The following is a 24,340-nucleotide window of genomic DNA, read 5'->3' on the forward strand; positions in this document are numbered from 1 at the left end:
AAGTGTAACAGGTGTATATGTATGTAAGGATTCCTCAAACAGTACACTTAGATTTGTGTATTTAATTCTAAGTTATACCTCAATGAAAAAGAAAAAAATTTAACTTTTCAGTGTTTTGAGTATCCATCCATTTCATTTCCTAGAGGATTACAGGAAAACTTAATACACTTGTTATTTTTACCTAACATGTGATAGAATAACTGTTTTCTCTTGTATATCATTTTCTTAATTTTTAAACTTATTTGGAAATAATTTGACTTAGAATTCCCAGCTTCTCTAAATGGCAACCATAGTACAATGACCAAAACCAGGAAATTAACACTAGCACAATACTTTTTAACTAATCTACAGACAGCATTCAAATTTTGTCAATTATCCCACTAATGTCCATTTTCTGGACCAGGACCCAAGCCAAGGGAAACATATCCTTTGACTGTTGTGTTACTCTGGGTCCTCCAAGATGCCAAGATGGGATGAAACCCACAAAGATTTTATTAGGGGAAATTCTGTGTGAGGGAAAATGGGGAGGGAGCTGGTAAAAGATGGGAGCATTTCAGACTTCCACGCAAATCACACACTGAGTGAAGGAGGAAGGGAAAGTTGGATAGATGCCTCTCAGACTGCCATGCAGTCTAAGGAAGGTTCAGCAAGACTTCTGGGGAGTCCTTAAGCCAGAATCCCTTGTGTCTTAGGAACGGGCCTGCCTTCACATCCATACCAGGCTCAGTCATTAACTAGGAGCAGTCCAGGGAAGGCATCCACGCAAACAGATTTCAGAACACCGGGGCTGAGGGTCTATGAATTACGTTCTAATGGCTGCCAAGGTTGTTTTGCCTCCTTCAACTCCTCTGATCTGAGACCTTCCTCAGTCTGTTCTTTTTTTCCCACTCAAGATCTTGACATTTTTAAAAGATGCCAGTCAGTTATTTTGCAGACTGTCCCTCAATTTGGATGTGTTTAATCCCTTCTTGTGTTTGGACTAAGGTTATGCATTTTTGCCAAGACCACTGCAGAAGTCACTAGGCACCCTTCTCAGTGCATCACACCAGGAGGTAAATGATGTTAACATGATGCGAATTTTGATCACTTGATTAAGGAGGTGTCTAACACGTTTATCCACTGTAGATACTACTTTTCCTTTTTAAGTATTTGGTGGAGAGATAGTTGAGGCTATATAAATATCATGTTCCTCACCATACTTCTACCAACTAAATTTAGTATCCATTGAGGACTGCCTGAAACAATTACTAAGGCATTTGTCAAAAGGTATTCTCTATTTCCATTATTCCTTCTACACTTACCAACTGGAATCCTACTGTAAGAAAGTTTCCCCCATTCCCTCACTTTAGTATTTATTCATATCAATATGGATTTTCAAATTGTATGTATTGTAACTGACAAATAATAAAGGTGATGCTACTTATCTTGCAAGACTTTGTCCTGAGGATTAAATGGCAGCTGGCACATCGTAATCACATATACCAGACTTAGAAGATCTGGGTTCAAGGCCCAACAGTACCACTTTAAAGAAGGAAGACCCTTAAGTCACTTTGGTCTCGTTTCCTTAAACTATATAAGGGGAATCACAATATCGTGTCCAACAGGTTGTTCTGATGATTATGTGACTTAACGAATATAAACTGCCAAATATTTTCTAAATATTAAAGACTCAAAATTCCCCACTGTTGTAAAAGCTCGGGTTTGTGGCAGGACTTAATATCTAAGAAATTAAAGGTGAGAGACACCGAGAGAGAGTACGCTCTGCATGAAACAACTGCAGGCAGTGCTCTTAAACGGCTACCAGGATTGAGGCCACGCCGCAGGTGACCTGGGGGCAGGGTGGGCAGGACGCAGCCAGAAGCGTTCGCGGTAGCGACCGCGAAGGACCTCCCGGCCGCCCTGACTTGGAAGCTCAGGGACCCCGCGAGACCCGATCCCGGGAGGACGCACAAAGCCACCCGCGCCAAAGGCCCCGGAGTGGCCTCTCGCACGAAGCAGGCGGGTCTGGGTCGGGACGCGCGTGCCCGCTGCGCCGGCGCTCCTCCCGGCCGCCTGCCCGACCCCAGCCGGGGCCCGCGGCCCGCGGCCCGCCGAGGCCGGAGAACCGCGGGCCGTGCTGCGTGCTCGGCACCCCCTTCATCCGGAGCACACGCCCGGTTCCCGGCCTCGGGGAGTCGTGCACGCCCGCGGCCGTCACTCACCCGGGAAATGGGACCCCGGACTCAGGAACCGCGGCTCAGAAAGAGAAGGTCTCGGCGGCCGCCACACAGAAGCCTCCCAACAGCCGTTTGTGCGCCTGTGTGGCGGCCATCGCCGAGCCCCCGTCACTTCCGTCATTCAAACCGCCCACCAATGGCGCGGCGGAACCGCGGGAACCCGCCTCGTCCCGCCTCCTCCGGTGGCCGCCGGGACTGCCGCGCCGGAAAGCCCGCTCCCGGCGCACGCGCACGCGCACGCGCAGGCCCTCCGTCGGCCCGGTCAATTGTCACATCGCGGGCGGCTCATGGGCTTAACCTCACCTCTCACAGCGTGCTCATTTGGCAGATCGCGAACAGAGGTCCGGAAAGGGGAACACGTTTACGCAGAGCCATGAGGGTGACGTTAGTCTTTAGTGCCATCATGAAGATTCCTTGGGATATGCATCCTTTTGTGTACTGACTATGCAATTCATGTGGTACTATTACGGTGCAGTTATTTTTTTGTTTTTTAAAAATTTTATTGAAGTATGGTTGATTTACAATGTGTTAATTTCTTCTGTACAGCAAAGTGACTCAGTTATTCACATATATTCCTTATCGTATTCTTTTCCGTTATGCTTTGTCACAGGATATTGAATATAGTTCCCTGTGCTATACAGTAGGACCTTGTTGTTTATCCATCCTATATATAATAGTTTGTCTCTGCTAATCCCAGATTCCCATTCATTCCCTCCCCTCCCCTGCCCCCCCCCAACCACTAGCCTGTTCTCTATGGCTGTGAGTCTGTTTTTGTTTAGTAGATACGTTGATTTTGCAGTTATTTTCTGATAGCTTTCAACTCGTGCAACAGTGAACCGTATCATGATACTCTGTGCCTCCAGAGGTCTGCCACACCTAGAACATGTCAAGGATTTATCTGCTGTAAATAACAGAGAGTCAGAAAGGGGGTGAGCGTGGGTTCATATTTACTGAGCACCTATTATGTGCCAAGTACAGTGTGCTAGGTGCAGGGGAGACGAGGGTGAATGGATTATGACCCCATCCTAGATTTTGTAGTCTAGAGGGTGAAACATACCAGGAATCAAAGAATTAGAAAATGGGGAGTTGGGGAGAGGGAAGTTGCTGATATGATCAGATCTGGCTTCATTGTGGAGAAGTCAGAGGAAGTTAAGACTGAAGCCAAGGCGGGGAAGCCAGTTAGGATTCTGCTGCAGGAAGTGAAAGATGATCACAATAAGAATGGAGAGAAGTGGATAGATTTAAGAGGCAAATAGGAGGTCAGACATCGGGAGTTGTTGGTTATCTGGTTATGGAAGGCAAAAAAGAGGGAGAAATCAATGGTGATGCCCAAGTTCCATATTTAGCAACTGAGTGGATGGGGATAACATTCTCCTAGAACACACAGGAAGAGGATCAGGTTTGGGAAGGGAAAATAATGAGTTAAGTTTTGAATATTTTTAATTTGAGCCGTTTCTGGGATATCTTGACAAAGGAATGAATTCCAGAAATATTTAGGTGGCAAAATTAGCAGTACTTGACAAACAATTGCTTGTGAGGTTAAAGGAAAAGGGAGAGTGAAATTAACTTCACGGTCATTGGCTTGAGGAGCGCTATTATGGTGCTGCCAGTAACCAAGGGAGAAGTCAGAAGTGGGAGTCAGTTTAGTGGGCAAGGTGATGAGCTCAGCTCCGGACATGTTCGGCTTCATGTGCCTGTGGAATGATGTGCAGCAAGAAGAGGAATACAGTGGTAGACAGCCCACAGAACTGGGCTAGCGTATAGACTCGGGTTTCATTTCCATATGAGTTATAACAAAAGCTATAAAAGTGGATGAGATCATTTAGGGAGAATTTGCAGAATGAGAAGAGCAATGAACTAAGGACCAAACTCTGAGGAACACCAAGACTTAAAGGAATTGGAGAAAGGAACTGTCAAGTACACAAAGAAGAAATAGTGTGGGGACTTCCCTCGTGGCACAGTGGATAAGACTCTGCTCTCCCAATGTAGGGGGCCCAGGTTCGATCCCTGGTCAGGGAACTAGATCCCACACACATGTTGCAACTAAGAATTAGTATGCCACAACTAAGGACTCCATGTGCTGCAACTAAGGAGCCTCCCTGCCACAACTAAGACCCGGTGCACCCAAATAAATAAATAAATATATATTTTTTAAATCAAGAAAGAAGAGAAACCGTTATGTTAAAAAAAAAGAGGAAGAAGATGAAGAAGAAATAGTGTGATCCAACTTGGTTTTACAGACAAGGAAGCTGAGTTACAGAGAAATTCAGTGACCTGGCCAAGAGCACATTAAGGGAAGGGTGCAACCAAGACTAGAGTTCATGTATTTATCCCAAATACTGGAGTTCTTCCTCCCTGCTTCCCTATCCATTTCCTGTCACATTTATCTTAATGAATAGCTCTATTTATTCTAAACATACCTCTTCAACATCCTCAACAGATTCATAGATACTCTCCCACACCCAACAAAGGGTGTGCCCATTATTTCATGCCTTGGGCTAGTTTTAATGCCCACCATGTTTTCCAGGAGCACCCTGTACATTCCCCATCATGGCACTTATCAATTCTTATTGAAATGACCTGTTTATTAGGCACTCTGTTGATTAGACTCTGAATTCCTCAAGAACCAGGAGTGCATTTTGTTCAGTTGCCTGCCACATAGAGCTTCTCAAATATTTGTTCAATGAATGAATAAATGAATGAATTATATGCATCACTTCCTCTGCCTCCATCCTGGGCAGAAATCTTACAGTTGAAGATTTTGAATTACGACTTGTTATGGTTTTAATAGGAGGCACTGAGGAATCAAAGAAAGCCCAGTGGGCCTAGAGTCAGAGTGTTTGGTTTAGCATCATAACTGAGACTTTTCAGCTGTAGGACACTAAGCCAATGAGCCTTAGTTTCTAGTTTGGTTCGCTACTGTTGCCAACCAAACCATCCCAGAATGTCCAGAAAGGCTCACTCATTATGACTAGCAGTTGATTCTGATTGTCATTTGAAAACTTAGCTGCAACTATTGACTGAAGTGCCTTCATGTGGCCTTTCCATGTGGATTGGACTTCTTCCTAGCTGAGTTTCAAGAGGGTGTCCAAAGAATGAGTATTTCCAGGGCAAGAAAGTGAAAGCTGTGAGTCCTTTTAAAGACAAGGCTGAGAAATAGTTATAGTAAGTTCTGCCACATTGTATTGATTAAGTTTCATAGGCCAGCCCAAATTCAAGTGAAGGGGAAACAAAAGCCATCTCTCAATGAAGTGACAAAAAAATCTGCGGCCATCTTTAATTCACCACCGTTTCCTTAGTAATACTTGACCAGACGTCTTCACAGGCTGGTTGTGAGACTCAAAGGCATGAATCAAAAAGAGCACTTATAAACTCCAAAACCATGTTAGATACATTAGCAGCTATTTTATATATAGGAAACTTCCTCTCCTGTTCTCATACAGACCCAGCCCTCCAGGCCACAGGGGTAGGCATGTGACCCAGACTGGGCAAATCATAGTTCTCTATCTCCCTTGCCATTGAGATTGACCCAAGGATAGGAACATAATCTAAACTGGGTCAATCAGAGTCTTTCACAGGAATTTTCTTACTGGAGTCAGCAGGGATGAATATTTAACTCTCTGAGCTCATGTTATGATATGAAGCTGGAGATTCCCCAGCAAGATTTCCCACCATGTGGTCACCCACAAGCTGGTCTGAAAGAATAAGTTTGACACTCAGCCAGGAACACAGAGAGAGAATCCTGACAGTTGTCAAGTGCCTGGATCCAGCCATCCCTGATGTGAGCTCTTTCTAAAGCTTACTGGTAGGAGCCATTAAGTTCTCCCTGACCTTTTACTTAAGCTGCTTTGAATGGGAGTTTCTCTTATTTTTGCAAATTGAAAGAGGCTGTAGGTTTACATTTAAATTTTCACAGGCAAACAACATCTGAGCATCTTGGGAAATAACATAGAATCAAAGTTAAGATATTGGACCTACAGTCCAACTGCCTGGGCTTAAATTTCTGGCTTAGCAACTCTGTGACCTCGAGCTAGTTCCTCAACCTCCTGAGAAGTCAGTTTTCTCATCTTTAAAAGGGATGTAGTAAAAGTACTCAAAAGGTTATGAGGTTTAAAACTCTTAAGACAATGCTTAGCACAAAGCATGCCATAAATGTTATCTTTCTTGGCTCTTATTTTAATACATTCATCTCAGACTGCAGGAGGCAAAACCAAAACCAAACCAAACCAAACAAAAAAACCTTTGAAATGTCTTTATTAGCGTTTGGGGTTTAATTTTTTTTCCATATATATATTTATTACAGTCGCATTATCCAACTTAGGTTGTTTCCATATCTTCGCTATTGTAAATAATGTTGCAATGAACATGGGTGCAGATATCTTTTCACGTTCCTGTTTTTGTTTCCTAGGTTATTAGAAGATACTGAATATAGTCAGGGTTTAATTTTTAATTAGGTCCTTTTGTATTTTATTGGCTTAGGGATAGGTATATAGGTTTAGCTTCTAGTGTTGTTACCCCACTAGGAATGAATATTAATAAGCAATGATCAAGAGGAAGAGTTGCCCCTAGGCAGTAACAACATTAGTGTGACTGGTCGCTATGAAGTGCTGCCCCTTAAAATGCAACGGAAGCCGTTCAGGATTGGAGCAGTTTAAGATGTTTCTCTGATGGTAACAGTTTCACTGTTTTCTGAGTTCCTTTCATCTTTATCCACATTCAATATGGGAGATTGGCATTAAAGTTGGGGTAGGGGGGACCCTCAATGATTCTCATGTATAAAGTCCAGAAGAAAGGGAATCACTGCAAGAACAGAAGTAATCAAACTTCCATCTGACCATCTGCCAACTGGCCTTTCTCTCTCTCTGGCATAAACACCACAAGAGCTTAACAAGTGATAGTATCTCAGGATAATTTACAGCCAGTAACAGAAGTGAGATTAAGAGTGCTCAGCAGGAGAGGAAAGATGGGCTGGGAAAGGCTTTTAAAAGCTATAAATATTTTTTTTAAATGTGTGTGGGTAGATCTGGAGGTGGGGAGGAATTGGGCCATTTATTTAAGGAGAGTGAGAATTGAGAGGAAAGAATAGGGAAATTAATTTTGTTTCATCTTTTAAATCTTTTTCAGCTAATATGATTTTTATTAATATTACTAATATTTATTAAGCCATGAGGGTGTAAACCATGAGTTACATACTTTAAAAAAAAGACAGGGAAGTCTGAATGAAAAGAGGGAAAAAAGGACGTTGTTTACAACCCAGACATGTACATAGCAGTTGAGAAGGTTTAGGTGGGATGGGGAAGAGCTTTGCAGCTGGAGTCAGAAGATGTAGGTTTGGACATCTGCTTGACCAACAGTTAACCTCTCTGAGGCTCCGTCTTTATCTATAAAATGGGGATGAAAATACCCAACATTTATTGGGCACTCCATGTGCCAGGGACGCTAATACCCTTCCTATCTTATAGAAAGTTGTAAAGACTACATTTTAAAAAGTTAAGTTATAAAAACCAGCTAGGAAAGGTTGTAAATACCCTACATAAAAACATATACATAACTATAAAAGATCATACTACAATTTGACCACCTGTGCAGACTCTGGACAGGCAATGTCCACTTTGCAGTTTGTTTGTTACTGCTTTAACTGATCCAGCTTTTATACAACAAGAATCAGCATTATTTTGTCAGAGTGCTCTTCATCCAAAATTATTTCCATTTCCCTATGAATATAACAGTAATCTACACCCTTGCCACACAAAGTGTGATCCAAGGACCAGAAGCATTGGCATCACCTGGGAGCTTGTCAGAAATGCAGACTCTCAGGCTCCATCCCAGGTACGCTGAGACAGAATCTGCATTTTTACTAGATTTGCAGGCAGTTTATACACACATTAAAGTTTGAGAAACACTGCTTGACACAAAGCCCCATGTGAGGCAAATTTAGGACGAGTAATTTATTTCCAAATAGGAATAGAAAAGGGGAAATAAATGAATCATAATATGAATAAGTAACAGAGGCAGACCAGGACACTATCTAAAATGGGGGAAGAGAGCCAAAGAAGAAAAAAGGAACAAAAATGATTACAAAAACAACCCAAAAGCAATTAAGAAAATGGCAATACATAGATATCTATCAATAATTACTCTAAATGTAAATGGCCCAAATGCTACAATCAAAAGATGTAGACTGGCTGAATGGATACAAAACCAGACCCAAATATATGCTGCCTGCAAGAGACTCACTTCAGATCTAAAGACACACACAGGCTAAAAGTGAGGGAATGGGAAAAATATACTACCCCCTAGATCAGGGGTTCCCAACCCCTGGGCCATGGACTGTTACTGGTCCATGGCCTGTTAGGAACTGGGCTGCACAGCAGGAGGTGAGTGGTGGGCGAGCGAGGGAAGCTACATCTGCCGCTCCCCATTGCTCACATTACTGCCTAAACCAGACCCCACCCCATCCGTGGAAATATTGTCTTCCACGAAACTGGTCCCTGGTGCCAAAAAGGTTGGGGACAACTGCCCTACATTTTACCAATACAGACCATGGCCACTTTGTGGTATAGGTTTATGGTGTGATTGAAAGAGTCTACTGGGTTTGGAGTTCTTGTTCCACTCCACTTCGTAAGCTCTGCCACTTACGAATTTAGAATATCAGTCACTCTGAGACTCAATTTCCTTACCTATAAAATGGGGATTATAATATCTATAATTTACATGAAGCATTGAGCACAGAACTGAGAAACCATTGTTCCTTTCATCTCCCTTAATGGAGCATGTCCAGGAGGGTAATAATAGGATAGGTCGGTGTTATTTTTATGATGGATTAGCTCTCACCCAGAAACTTGGGAATGTGTCTACATAGTGTGCATCTTAATAAGATGGTAATTTGGAATTCCCTGGTAGTCCAGTGGTTAGGACTTGGCGCTTTCACTGCTGTGGCCTGAGTTCAATCCCTGGTCAGGGAACTAAGATAACGCAAGTTGCATGGCGTGCTTCCCCCAAAAGATGGTAATTATCCACTTATAAGCATTTTGGCTATGTTGTATTCATTCATTCATTGACTATTCATTGAGCAACTACTAAGTGCCAACCAAATACTTTGACTGAGGATACAGTGATGAACCAGATATTGAGGATATAACAAATGCACAAGACAGACATGATCCTACCCTCGAAAAGGCAGTGCAGACATGTGAGCAGGCTCTCACAATACCTCATATTAAGTGCAACAGCCTGCTCATTCCTTGCTCACTTCTATTCCCAGATAGTGCCCTGTTTGAGCCTAAAGTGTGGTTGCCACGTAAGTGGTGAACTAGTGAGATGGCCATCAGAAGTCTGTGGGCTTCTTGAGGGCTCAAATTAGCAGAAAGAAGGAAGCAATGACTATTGAGGAGATGATTGATGTGTCTGCTACCCCAGAGATCCAACACATATGGTAAACACGTTATGCTTTCCAGAAAGGAGGAACTCCAGCTATTAATCTTTGGCACCAGGAAGAAGACAGGTGGGGATCTAAGATATTCTAGCAATTCTAGCAGATTCATAGATACTCTCCCACACCCAACAAAGGGTGTGCCCATTATTTCATGCCTTGGGCTAGTTTTAATGCCCACCATGTTTTCCAGGAGCACCCTGTACATTCCCCATCATGGCACTTATCAATTCTTATTGAAATGACCTGTTTATTAGGCACTCTGTTGATTAGACTCTGAATTCCTCAAGAACCAGGAGTGCATTTTGTTCAGTTGCCTGCCACATAGAGCTTCTCAAATATTTGTTCAATGAATGAATAAATGAATGAATTATATGCATCACTTCCTCTGCCTCCATCCTGGGCAGAAATCTTACAGTTGAAGATTTTGAATTACGACTTGTTATGGTTTTAATAGGAGGCACTGAGGAATCAAAGAAAGCCCAGTGGGCCTAGAGTCAGAGTGTTTGGTTTAGCATCATAACTGAGACTTTTCAGCTGTAGGACACTAAGCCAATGAGCCTTAGTTTCTAGTTTGGTTCGCTACTGTTGCCAACCAAACCATCCCAGAATGTCCAGAAAGGCTCACTCATTATGACTAGCAGTTGATTCTGATTGTCATTTGAAAACTTAGCTGCAACTATTGACTGAAGTGCCTTCATGTGGCCTTTCCATGTGGATTGGACTTCTTCCTAGCTGAGTTTCAAGAGGGTGTCCAAAGAATGAGTATTTCCAGGGCAAGAAAGTGAAAGCTGTGAGTCCTTTTAAAGACAAGGCTGAGAAATAGTTATAGTAAGTTCTGCCACATTGTATTGATTAAGTTTCATAGGCCAGCCCAAATTCAAGTGAAGGGGAAACAAAAGCCATCTCTCAATGAAGTGACAAAAAAATCTGCGGCCATCTTTAATTCACCACCGTTTCCTTAGTAATACTTGACCAGACGTCTTCACAGGCTGGTTGTGAGACTCAAAGGCATGAATCAAAAAGAGCACTTATAAACTCCAAAACCATGTTAGATACATTAGCAGCTATTTTATATATAGGAAACTTCCTCTCCTGTTCTCATACAGACCCAGCCCTCCAGGCCACAGGGGTAGGCATGTGACCCAGACTGGGCAAATCATAGTTCTCTATCTCCCTTGCCATTGAGATTGACCCAAGGATAGGAACATAATCTAAACTGGGTCAATCAGAGTCTTTCACAGGAATTTTCTTACTGGAGTCAGCAGGGATGAATATTTAACTCTCTGAGCTCATGTTATGATATGAAGCTGGAGATTCCCCAGCAAGATTTCCCACCATGTGGTCACCCACAAGCTGGTCTGAAAGAATAAGTTTGACACTCAGCCAGGAACACAGAGAGAGAATCCTGACAGTTGTCAAGTGCCTGGATCCAGCCATCCCTGATGTGAGCTCTTTCTAAAGCTTACTGGTAGGAGCCATTAAGTTCTCCCTGACCTTTTACTTAAGCTGCTTTGAATGGGAGTTTCTCTTATTTTTGCAAATTGAAAGAGGCTGTAGGTTTACATTTAAATTTTCACAGGCAAACAACATCTGAGCATCTTGGGAAATAACATAGAATCAAAGTTAAGATATTGGACCTACAGTCCAACTGCCTGGGCTTAAATTTCTGGCTTAGCAACTCTGTGACCTCGAGCTAGTTCCTCAACCTCCTGAGAAGTCAGTTTTCTCATCTTTAAAAGGGATGTAGTAAAAGTACTCAAAAGGTTATGAGGTTTAAAACTCTTAAGACAATGCTTAGCACAAAGCATGCCATAAATGTTATCTTTCTTGGCTCTTATTTTAATACATTCATCTCAGACTGCAGGAGGCAAAACCAAAACCAAACCAAACCAAACAAAAAAACCTTTGAAATGTCTTTATTAGCGTTTGGGGTTTAATTTTTTTTCCATATATATATTTATTACAGTCGCATTATCCAACTTAGGTTGTTTCCATATCTTCGCTATTGTAAATAATGTTGCAATGAACATGGGTGCAGATATCTTTTCACGTTCCTGTTTTTGTTTCCTAGGTTATTAGAAGATACTGAATATAGTCAGGGTTTAATTTTTAATTAGGTCCTTTTGTATTTTATTGGCTTAGGGATAGGTATATAGGTTTAGCTTCTAGTGTTGTTACCCCACTAGGAATGAATATTAATAAGCAATGATCAAGAGGAAGAGTTGCCCCTAGGCAGTAACAACATTAGTGTGACTGGTCGCTATGAAGTGCTGCCCCTTAAAATGCAACGGAAGCCGTTCAGGATTGGAGCAGTTTAAGATGTTTCTCTGATGGTAACAGTTTCACTGTTTTCTGAGTTCCTTTCATCTTTATCCACATTCAATATGGGAGATTGGCATTAAAGTTGGGGTAGGGGGGACCCTCAATGATTCTCATGTATAAAGTCCAGAAGAAAGGGAATCACTGCAAGAACAGAAGTAATCAAACTTCCATCTGACCATCTGCCAACTGGCCTTTCTCTCTCTCTGGCATAAACACCACAAGAGCTTAACAAGTGATAGTATCTCAGGATAATTTACAGCCAGTAACAGAAGTGAGATTAAGAGTGCTCAGCAGGAGAGGAAAGATGGGCTGGGAAAGGCTTTTAAAAGCTATAAATATTTTTTTTAAATGTGTGTGGGTAGATCTGGAGGTGGGGAGGAATTGGGCCATTTATTTAAGGAGAGTGAGAATTGAGAGGAAAGAATAGGGAAATTAATTTTGTTTCATCTTTTAAATCTTTTTCAGCTAATATGATTTTTATTAATATTACTAATATTTATTAAGCCATGAGGGTGTAAACCATGAGTTACATACTTTAAAAAAAAGACAGGGAAGTCTGAATGAAAAGAGGGAAAAAAGGACGTTGTTTACAACCCAGACATGTACATAGCAGTTGAGAAGGTTTAGGTGGGATGGGGAAGAGCTTTGCAGCTGGAGTCAGAAGATGTAGGTTTGGACATCTGCTTGACCAACAGTTAACCTCTCTGAGGCTCCGTCTTTATCTATAAAATGGGGATGAAAATACCCAACATTTATTGGGCACTCCATGTGCCAGGGACGCTAATACCCTTCCTATCTTATAGAAAGTTGTAAAGACTACATTTTAAAAAGTTAAGTTATAAAAACCAGCTAGGAAAGGTTGTAAATACCCTACATAAAAACATATACATAACTATAAAAGATCATACTACAATTTGACCACCTGTGCAGACTCTGGACAGGCAATGTCCACTTTGCAGTTTGTTTGTTACTGCTTTAACTGATCCAGCTTTTATACAACAAGAATTTTTTGTTCTAGTTCTGTAAAAAATGTCATTGGTAATTTGATAGGGATTGCATTGAATCTGTAGATTGCTTTGGGTACTACAGTCATTTTCACAATACTGATTCTTCCACTCCAAGAACATGGTATGTCTCTCCATCTGTTTATATCATCTCTAATTTCTTTCATCAGTGTCTTATTGTTTTCTGCATACAGGTCTTTTGTCTCCTTAGGTAGGTTTATTCCTAGGTATTTTATTCTTTTGTTGCAATGGTAAATGGGAGTGTTTCCTTAATTTCTCTTTCAAATTTTTCATCATAAGTGTATAGGAATGCAAGAGATCTCTGTGCATTATTTTTTATCCTGCAACTTTACCAAATCCATTGATTAGCTCTAGTAGTTTTCTGGTGGCATCTGCAGGATTCTCTATGTATAGTATCATGTCATCTGCAAACAGTGACAGTTTTACTTCTTCTTTTCCAATCTGTATTCCTTTTATTTCTTTTTCTTCTCTGATTGCCGTGGATAGGACTTCCAAAACTATGTTGAATAATAGTGGTGAGAGTGCACATCCTTGTCTTGTTCCTGATCTTAGAGGAAATGCTTTCAGGTTTTCACCATTGAGAGTGATGTTTGCTGTGGGTTTGTCATATATGGCCTTTGTTATGTTGAGGTAGGTTCCCTCTATGCCCAGTTTCTGGAGCGTTTTCATCATAAATGGCTGTTGTATTTTGTCAAAAGCTTTTTCTGCATCTATTGAGATGATCATATGGTTTTTAATCTTCAATTTGTTAATATGGTGTATCACATTGATTGGTGTATATTGAAGAATCCTTGCATCCCAGGGATAAATCCCACTTGATCATGGTGTATGATCCTTTTAATGTGTTGTTGGATTTTGTTTGCTAGTATTTTGTTGAGGATTTTTGCATCTATATTCATGAGTGATATTGGTCTGTAATTTTCTTTTTTTTTAGTATCTTTGTCCGGTTTTGGTATCAGGATGATGGTGGCTTCATAAAATGAGTTTGGGAGTGTTCCTTCCTCTGCAAGTTTTTGGAAGAGTTTGAGAAGGATGGGTGTTAGCTCTTCTCTAAATGTTTGATAGAATTCACCTGTGAAGCCATCTGGTCCTGGACTTTTGTTTGTTGGAAGATTTTTAATCACAGTTTCAATTTCATTACTTGTGATTGGTCTGTTCATATTTTCTGTTTCTTCCTTGTTCAGTCTTGGAAAGTTATACCTTTCTAAGAATTTGTCCATTTCTTCCTGGTTGTCCATTTTATTGGCATAGAGTTGCTTGTAGTAGTCTCTTAGGATGCTTTGTATTTCTGCTGTGTCTGTTTTAACTTCTCATTTTTCATCTAATTTTATTGATCTGAGTCCTCTCCCTCTTTTTCTTGATGAGTCTGGCTAATGGTTTATCACTTTTGTTTCTCTTCTCAAAGAACCAGCTTTTAGTTTTATTGATCTTTGCTACTGTTTTCTTTGTTTCTATTTCATTTATTTCTGCTCTGATCTTTATGATTTCTTTCCTTCTACTAACTTTCAGTTTAGTTTGTTCTTCATTCTCTAGTTCCTTTAGGTGTAAGGTTAGATTGTTTATTTCAGATTTTTCTTGTTTCTTGAGGTAGACTTGTATTGCTATAAACTTCCCTCTTAGAACTGCTTTTGCTGCATCCCCACGTTTTGGATCATCGTGTTTTCATTGTCGTTTGTCTCTAGGTATTTTTTGATGTCCTCTTTGATTTCTTCAGTGATCTCTTGCTTATTTAGTAACGTAGTGTTTAGCCTCCATGTGTTTGTGTTTTTTCAGTTTTTTTCCTGTAATTGATTTCTAATCTCATAGCATTGTGGTCAGAAAAGATGCTTGATATGATTTCAATTTTCTTAAATTTACTGAGGCTTGATTTGTGACCCAAGGTGTCATCTATCCTGGAGAATGTTCCATGTGCACTTGAGAAGAAAGTGTAATCTGCTGTTTTTGGATGGAATGTCCTATAAATATCAATTAAATCTGTCTGGTGTATCGTGTCATTTAAAGCTTATGTTTCCTTATTAATTTTCTCTTTGGATGATCTGTCCATTGGTGTAACTGAGGTGTTAAAGTCCCCCACTATTATTTTGTTACTGTCGATTTCCTCTTTTATGGCTGTTAGCATCTGCCTTATGTATTGAGGTGCTCCTATGTTGGATGCATATATATTTATAATTGCTATATCTTCTTCTTGGATCAATCCCTTGATCATTATGTAGTGTCCTTCCTTGTCTCTTGTAACATTCTTTATTTTAAAGTCTATTTTATGTGATATAAGTATTGCTACTCCAGCTTTCTTTTGATTTCCATTTGCATGGAATATCTTTTTCTATCCCCTCACTTTCAGCCTGTACGTGTCCCTAAGTCTGAAGTGGGTCTCTTGTAGACAGCATATATATGGGTCTGGGTTTTGTATCCATTCAGCAAGCCTGTGTCTTGGTGGGAGCATTTAATCCATTCACGTTTAAGGTAATTATCGATATGTATGTTCCTATTACCATTTTCTTAATTGTTTTGGGTTTGTTTTTGTAGGTCCTTTTCTTCTCTTGTGTTTCCCACTTAGAGAAGTTCCTTTAGCATTTGTTGTAGAGCTGGTTTGGTGGTGCTGAATTCTCTTAGCTTTTGCTTGTCTGTAAAGCTTTTGATTTCTCCATCAAATCTGAATGAGATCCTTACCGGGTAGAGTAATCTTGGTTGTAGGTCTTTCCCTTTCATCCCTTTAAATATATCATGCCACTCCCTTCTGGCTTGTAGAGTGTCTGCTGAGAAATCAGCTGTTAACCTTATGGGAGTTCCCTTGTATGTCATTTGTCATTTTTCATTTGTTGCTTTCAATAATTTTTCTTTGGGTTTAATTTTTGTCAGGTTGATTACTATGTGTCTCGGCATGTTTTTCCTTGGGTTTATCCTGCCTGGGACTCTCTGTGCTTCCTGGACTTGGGTGGCTATTTCCTGTCCCATGTTAGGGAAGTTTTCGACTATAATCTCTTCAAGTATTTTCTCTGGTCCTTTTTCTCTCTCTTCCCCCTCTGGGACCCGTATAATGCGAATGTCGTTGCATTTAATGTTGTCCCAGAGGTCTCTTAGGCTGTCTTCATTTCCTTTCATTCTTTTATCTTTATTCTGTGCCACGGCAGTGAATTCCACCATTCTGTCTTCCAGGTCACTTATCCGTTCTTCAGCTTCAATTATTCTGCTATTGATTCCTTCTAGTGTATTTTTCATTTCAGTTATTGTATTGTTAATCTCTGTTTGTTTGTTCTTTAATTCTTATAGGTGTTTTTTTCTTTAATTCTTCTAGGTCTTTGTTAAACATTTCTTGCATCTTCTCGATCTTTGCCTCCATTCTTTTTCCGAGGTCCTGGATCATCTTCACTATCATTATTCTGAATTATTTTTCTGGAAGGTTGCCTATCTCCACTTCATTTAGTTGTTTTTCTGGGGTTTTACCTTGTTCCTTCATCTGGTACGTAGCCCTGCCTTTTCATCTTGTCTCTCTTTCTGTAAATGTGGTTTTTGTTCCACAGGCTGCAGGATTGTCGTTCTTCGTGCTTCTGCTGTCTGCCCTCTGGTGTATGAGGCTATCTAAGAGGCTTGTGCAAGTTTCCTGATGGGAGGGACTGGTAGTGGGTAGAGCTGGGTGTTGCTCTGGTGGGCAGAGCTCAGTAAAACTTTAATCAGCTTGTTTGCTGATGGGTGGGCCTGGGTTCCCTCCCTGTTCATTGTTTGGCCTGAGGCAACCCAACACTGGAGCCTACCCGGGCTCTTTGTTGGGGCTAATGGCGGACTCTGGGAGGGCTCATCTTAAGGAGCACTTCCCAGAACTTCTGCTGCCAGTGTCCTTGTCCTCAAGGTGAGACACAGCCACCCCCCCACCTCTGTAGGAGACCCTCGAACACTAGCAGGTAGGTCTGGTTCAGTCTCCTATGGGGTCACTGCTCCTTCCTCTGGGTCCCGATGTGCACACTACTTTGTGTGTGCCCTCCAAGAGTGGGGTCTGTGTTTCCCCCTGTCCTGTTGAAGTCCTGCAATCAAATCCCCCTAGCCTTCAAAGTCTGATTCTCTAGGAATTCCTCCTCCCATTGCTGGACCCCCTGGTTGGGAAGCCTGCCGTGGGGCTCAGAACCTTCGCTCCAGTGGGTGGACTTCTGTGGTATAAGTGTTCACCAGTTTGTGAGTCACCCACCCAGCAGTTATGGGATTTGATTTTATTGTGATTGTGCCCCTCCTACCATCTCACTGTGGCTTCTCCTTTGTCTTTGGATGTGGAGTATCTTTTTGCTGAGTTCCAGTGTCTTCCTGTCGATGACTGTTCAGCAGTTAGTTGTTATTCCGGTGCTCTCGCAAGAGGGAGTGAGAGCATGTCCTTCTACTCCGCCATCTTGAACCAATCTCCCCCTAGTGTCTCTTAATAGCTTTCCAGAACCTCCAAAATATGGCACTAAAAAGAGCAGAGCTCAGGGTTTGAGTTTGTCACTAATAGCTTTGAGCATTAGTTTATTTGTAAAAAAGGAATAATAATATCCACTATGCCAAACTCACAGGAATGTGTTAGAGTCGAGCAAACTGATGCATCTGACAGCACTTTGCAAAACACCAACGCAATGTTACTAAGCAAATGTGATTATTATGATGATGGTGCTCTTATCTCTCCAACCTTATTCCATGACACCCTTCACCCTGCTCTTCAGCTGGACAACGATGTGCTGTGACCACTCCCGTCTCTGATTTGGGACTCATACCAGTCCCCAGCACAGTGGGGAAGAGAGCCGACCCTGAGGCCAGGCTGGCTGGGATCTATATGATAACAGTACTTGCTCTCAAGGCTGTAGTGAGGATTAAATGGGTTCCTGGGGGTAAAGCCCCTAGACCGTGCTTGGCATGTCACATCCCTCCTGGCACTGTTGTAGCAAGTGCTTTTCATACCTTACCATGTCTTCCAGTTCTAGTTCATGTCCTGTCTCATCCATGAAGTCTTCTCCCTTGGTTTTCTCCTGCTTATAAAATGTTATACGTAGAACTATGTCACACGGGTTAACTATTCGTTTATTGTTTCATGAGATGATTGTCCTACATTAATTCAACATTTAGTGAACACCTGCTATGACCAGGTTCCTTATTAGACCATGAAAATAAAGAGATACAAGACACAGAGCCCTCTCTGTGGGGATGATGATCACTTCCCCATCTGTGGTCAGATGACCAAGCAGACAATTCAGCTATAGACTGAATGTTTGTGTCCCCCCCCCCCCCACATTCATATATTAAGTCCTAACCTCTGCTGTGGTGGTGTTTGGAGGTGGAGCCTTTGGGAGGTGATTAGGTCATGAGGGTGGGTTCCACATTTGGGCTCCTGTTGACTCTTCTCCTTTAGAAAAATCCCCTGTCTTATTTCTGTGAGTTAAATCTCTTACCTCCAGTAGCCCTTCTCAGGTTTCAAGTTTCTGTGCTCTTTTTTCCCCCTTTTCTTTCCCTCCCCTTCCATCTTTGCTCCTAAGACTTCACTATTAGAACTCCACTACTGAAATTTCCCTCAAACCTTCCAGTAGGGATCTACTCATCCTGTGCTCTCTCTCCGCAGCTTTTACTAAAGAGCCTAATGACTTCATAATTCATTCCCTGATGTCCTAAAGCCCAGCTCAGATGAGGGGTGTCTGTTTTAAGTACGTGCCCCTCTTTCACCTTCAACACCAGTCCCAATATACCATGTTCAGAGAGACTTAAAATAACAAAACTGTTACATGATCTGTGGCTTAGCAAGCATTTCACTGAGAGCAGAATTATCACCATCATGCCTGTGCTACAGATGGGAAAGCTCATGCTCAGAAAGACTAAATAGTGTGCCTGGTATTACACATCTTGTCTTCTGCTCTTTACATTTGGAATAGCCAGGGGACCCCTTTATGGCTCACTTTTTTGGCTGACTTCCCATGGAATTTCCTGACCTCATCCCACTGAGTCTTATTCCTCAGGCTGGCTACATTCAAGCTAAAGGATTCTCAGGCAGACCACTCCTCCTAGGCATAGGCAAAGGCACAGGTGTGTGTTTTCAGAAGTACCGTAAAGACCTTAATACAAAGAAGTGAGCGATGGGCTAATTTTAGGCACTTTCCTCTCTTTGCATGGTGGTGGCAGAACCAGTAGTGGGAGGTGAGGCGAGCACCTCAGATGCTGTCCTTTATGCCTTTATGGGCATTTTCTATTTCAACTCCAGTTGGGGGAAAAGTGGTGGAAATTATTATGTTTACCACTAGAGGGCAGATTAGTCAAATTTTAGAATGTCTGCTGGCCATTGAGAAGCCGTGGGAATGTGTTTTGTTTCACATCCCCTCCACCCTCTGCCCCGCCCCACCATTAGACAAGAGAAGAGAGACAAGGGTCACCAGAAATAGGAAAAAGCAAAGGCAGTGCCATTGCTGTTGATAAGAGCGGGTCCTCCTCATCTTCTCTACGTGTGTACAACATGCTAGACCTGCCCTAGGGAAGCAAACAGGGAGTACATCCGGGTAATAAGAGCTTAGTATTTAGTGCCTGTTATATACCAGGCACCTTACTAGGCATTTTACCTACAATATCTTCTCTGATCCTCACAACAGCCTTCTGAGGCAAATTTTTAAAATCATCACTTTACAGGTGAAGAGACATGCTTGTTAAAGTTAAATATATTGCTCAAATGCAAGTGACTAAGTGGCGAATGTGGGGTTTGAGTTGATGTTTATGAAGGATGGGGTTGATAGGAAAGGGGGAGTCTTGAAAGGGCCTGAAATTAAGTGGTAAATTACCATTCAAAGCCTCCAAGAGGGCTTCTGGGCTGGACACTGTCTTATGGTAGCCGCTCTAAGTGGAGAAAATACCTTTAAGCAAATTTTGTATATTCACTGTAAAAAAATCAACACAGAATATCTAAAGAAGAAAGTAAAAACTATCTTCAAATCTTATCATCTAGGTAAAGCATGTTTAACCATTTTTAGTCAGGCTCCTACGATACTGTTTTTATTTTGCTTTGTTTTTTTGTGAATGTTTTGTTTTTTATGGATCCATGCCACTACATGGATATGTTACCATGTAGGTAAATACAGAATCTTCACTATCAATTTTAATGATTGTGTTTTAATCTATTGTACTTAGATCCCTAAAATCACTTATCCAGTTTCTGTTGATAAACTTTTCATTAATTTCCGGTTTCTTTTTTTACCATTAGAACAATTGTGTAACAAATTCTTTGTATCTGCTTCTATCCAAATCATCCCCCTCTTTTGTTAACTGGATCCCATCTCATCTCCCTAAATTCCTTTGCTATTTTTTCCTTTCTGCTATATCATTTCTTTAGCCAACAGATATCAGATAATAGCTCCCATCTTTAAAAAAAAATCTTCCCTGATGTCACTCCACCTCCAGCTGTAGCCCATTTTCTTTGTTTCTCCAGACACCTAAAATTCTTGAAAAGTTGTTTAGACTTGCCAGTCTCACTTTCTCTACTTCTGCTTTCTCTCCAATCAGATTTTCATCCACGGTCCTCCACAGACAGTTCTTGTCAAGGTCACTGTGACTGTCACGATGTCAAACTCAATGGTCATCCTCCATCTTCATCTTTCTTGCAGCCTTTGACATATTGGCCATTCCTTTCTTTTTTTGGAATTCTTCACTTGCCTTCCAGGAAACCACTTTCTTGGGTTTTCTCCTGTTTCATTGGCCACAGTCCCCTTTGCTTGTTTCTCCTTGTCTTCCTGACCTCCAAATTTTGGAGCATCCCAGTATTCAGATCTCAAACCTCTTCTCTTCTCTATCGACACTCATCTGGTCTCAGGACTAAATACTATTTATATGCCCAGACTTCTCCCTGAACTCCAGATTCATATCCAAGTGCCTTCTTGACAGCTCTACTTTGATGTCTAATAGACATCTCAAACGTGACAAGTTGAAAGCCTTGATTTCTCTGACCTCACCTCACCCTCCTCCTACAGATTTCCTCACTTCAATAAATATCATACTTCTTAGCCCCAAGTCTCAGTCATCCTTGGCTTCTTTATTTCTCTTACGACTCACATCTGCTCTGTCAGGAAATCCTGTTGGCTCTACCTTCAAAACATATCTAGAGGGCTTCCCTGGTGGCGCAGTGGTTGAGAATCTGCCTGCCAATGCAGGGGACACGGGTTCGAGCCCTGGTCTGGGAAGATCCCACATGCCGCGGAGCAACTAGGCCCGTGAGCCACAACTACTGAGCCTGTGCACCTGGAGCCTGTGCTCCACAACAGGAGAGGCCGCGACAGTGAGAGGCCTGTGCACCGCGATGAAGAGTGGCCCCCGCTCGCCACAACTAGAGAAAGCCCTCGCACAGAAACGAAGACCCAACACAGCCATAAATAAATAAATAAATAAACCCAAAGTTAAAACAAAACAAAACAAAACAAAATATCTAGAACTCAACCACCTCACTGTCCCCCTGCCCCATCAGATCTCATGTAGATGATTGTAATCTCACCCTAAGTGGTCTTCCTGCTCACGCTCTTGCCCACTTCCAGCCTACTCTCCACCCAGCAGTCAGAGTCTTTACAAACTCAAGTCATCGACCATCACTGCTCTGCCCAAAGCCCTCCAATTCTGCCTGTTTCATTGATGGTCAAACCCAGTGGCTTTATCATGGATTGACAAGGCCCTGTGTAGTCTCAGAGCACCGCGCCCTGGGTTTTTACCACTTAACCCCTCCCCTCATTCCGCTCAGTCTCACTGGTCTCCTCCCTGACCCCACTTTTGCACCTGCTCATCCCTTTGCCTGGAATCATCTTTCCGCAGGTATCCCTAGGCCCTGCTTCCCTACTTCCTTCAAGTCCCTGCTCAGTGTCTTTATCAGAGAGGCTTTCCTAATCACCTTGTTAAGAACAGCACATTCCATTTTCTATTGCCCTTACCCCCCTGCTTTATTTTTCTTACCATTATCACCACACACACACAGACACACACACACACACACACACATTATATTTGTCTTTTGTCTCCCATGACTATAATGTATGCTCTTGTGAAGGCAGGCATTTTACTTGTTTTGTTCTTGGCAGTACCTCTAACTCCTAATCTAATGCCTGACACCTATAAGAGCTCAATACATATCTGTTGAACGAATGAATATGCATCTTCTAGTGCAATGATTTCCTTCAGGTAGATTTCTAGGAGTGGGATTACTGACTCCCAGGTTATGAATTTTAAAGACATATTTGACCAATTTATATTCCTGTCAGCAGAGTACATGACAGTGCCATTGACTCAATGCTCACCAAAAAGGGTTTTGTCAATACTTTTCATCTTTAGTAATGTTATAGGCAAAAGATTTTCTTTTCATTTGCATTTTGGGGTTATTTGCATGTTTTTATGTATAGATTTATTGACCATTTGTACATGCATTATTTGTGCAAATTCCTAGATTGTGTTCTTTGTCTACTTCTCTATTATGGTTATTTCCCTTATTGATTTGTTCTTTGTATATTAAATCTTTGTTTAAATTGCCAATATTTTTTTTCCAGTTTTTCATTTGTCTTTCAACCTTGCTTTTGGTGTTTTTGCAAAAAAGAAGTTAACAATATATTATGCAGTCAAATTTATTCATTTTCCCCTGGTGATCATTTATTTCTCCAATAAGAATATAGTTATATGAATGAATACTTGAATATTGAGCTTGCTCAGGCTTTCTTGGAAATGCTTACTAAGTATATTCTTTTCTTGTGGATAAATTTCCTGCTAAAGTATTATATTATGGGTCCAGGTAGAAGGAAGTGGTATAGTACTACCTAACCCATCAAATGTATAGCCCCAGGAATCTGGGGGTGGTGGTGTAGGAATATTATATACCAAGGCAAAATGCCATGAACCCAGTTCTCTGGGAAGTTCACGGAAGGGCGAGCTGACTACGGCTGCTAAACACCTATTCATAGAGCAGGTGCCAGAAAGAGAACATTGTGTAGCTCCTGGAAACTGTGTGCTCACATTGTTCTGCTCCAAGGAGAGACACACAAAGGAACAGAACTACAGGGTTCCGGAGAATCAGAAAGGTTTACCTTGACAGGTTTCCCTGCTTTCAGAACTATATAATCACCAGCTATTTCCCTTCCCTTGTCAGCGGTATTGGCTGACATATACCTCACCACAAAGTGGTATATTTATGCACGGAGGCAGATGTCTTCCCATCCACCCTGACACCATGTACATCAGGCACTAAAGACGTCCCCAGGTCCAGAAACAACACCGTCTGGTCCCAATATATATGATGAGTTCACTCAAATTAATATGCATGAGGATAGCACTTCCCATCCATTGTGCCACAGATGTGTTGAGGTGTCCTAAGATATTTATTCCTCCCTGGCCCTCTGGGCTGCTGGTAGAGGGCCTGGGGGCCTGAATCCCCAACTCTTATGCTTCAAATTACTGTCCATAGACAAGCAGCATCTTTTGGGAGCTTGTTAGAAATGCAGAATTTTAGTCCTCATCTCAGAATCTGCATTTTCACAAGATGCCCAGGTGATTGTCTGCTCATTTAAGTTTCAGAAGCAGTGCCCATAACATTGGACTCTGGTCTTGAACAACCCCGTCCTGTTGTAAACATTGTTATTTGTTTTTTGATTGTGAAAACCTTTGGAGAGCACTGATTATTATAAACAGAGCTAGAAAGAATGTCAAATAATGTTGCTGCTGCTGCTGTTGTGTTTTTTAATGGAAAAGTGTGGACACTACTTAGCACCTGATTTTGTTGGCTTTGTCCCCATACCTAATTGTTCATGTACAATACAAGGTTTGCTCCTTTCCAGTGAGACTGTAGGATCCTAAATGACAAGGGTTATTTCACCCTTATAACACTTCCCTACAATTTTTTTTAATGCCATAAAGCAGTGTTTTGCAAACTTTGCACAGGAATCACTGAGTGGATGGTGGCGGGAGCGGGGGTGTCGTTAAAAGGCAGATTCTTTTTCAGTGGCTCTGAGATTCTACATTTCAAGCAAGCTCTCAGCTGGTGCTGGTACTGCTGGTTCATGGACCACACTTTGAGTATCAAGGTTTTAGAGTGTTCATCTGACTCTCATAACAGGCTTATAAGGTAAGGGGGCTAGATGTTATCCCCATTTTATAGATGAGGCTTTTGAGAAGCAGGGAGTTACAGTACCATGCCTGAGATCTCACAGCTAGTAAGCGATGGAGTTGGGTCCCCCGCGGTGTTTGCCTCTTGAAACCCTTCTTTCTTTATGCAATAAGATACAGAACAGCAGTTGAGACTGGCCCCATAATGAATGGTTAGAGTAGTCTAGGGGCTAAGACCAGAGTTTTCTCTCACTCTCTCTTTTTCTTTTTTGATGACCATGACT

General features: G+C 41.7%; 1 protein-coding gene across 3 annotated transcripts in view; it reads right to left on the reverse strand.

Annotated features, from left to right (window-relative positions):
• The window catches only part of CEP295 (centrosomal protein 295), a 48,333-nt gene extending 45,996 nt beyond the window's left edge, over window positions 1-2,337 (reverse strand). For 2 of the 3 annotated variants that reach the window (XM_061204040.1, XM_061204044.1), the window contains exon 1: window positions 2,202-2,337. In XM_061204040.1, the coding sequence (XP_061060023.1) occupies window positions 2,202-2,337 (136 nt within the window). The remainder of the gene's footprint in view (window positions 1-2,201) is intronic. The other variant, XM_061204043.1, reaches the window with a different exon arrangement.
• Window positions 2,338-24,340: the final 22,003 nt, after the last annotated feature.

The sequence above is a fragment of the Eubalaena glacialis genome, chromosome 10, assembly GCF_028564815.1.
Source record: "Eubalaena glacialis isolate mEubGla1 chromosome 10, mEubGla1.1.hap2.+ XY, whole genome shotgun sequence".
In the NCBI taxonomy this organism is placed as follows: Eukaryota; Metazoa; Chordata; class Mammalia; order Artiodactyla; family Balaenidae; genus Eubalaena; species Eubalaena glacialis.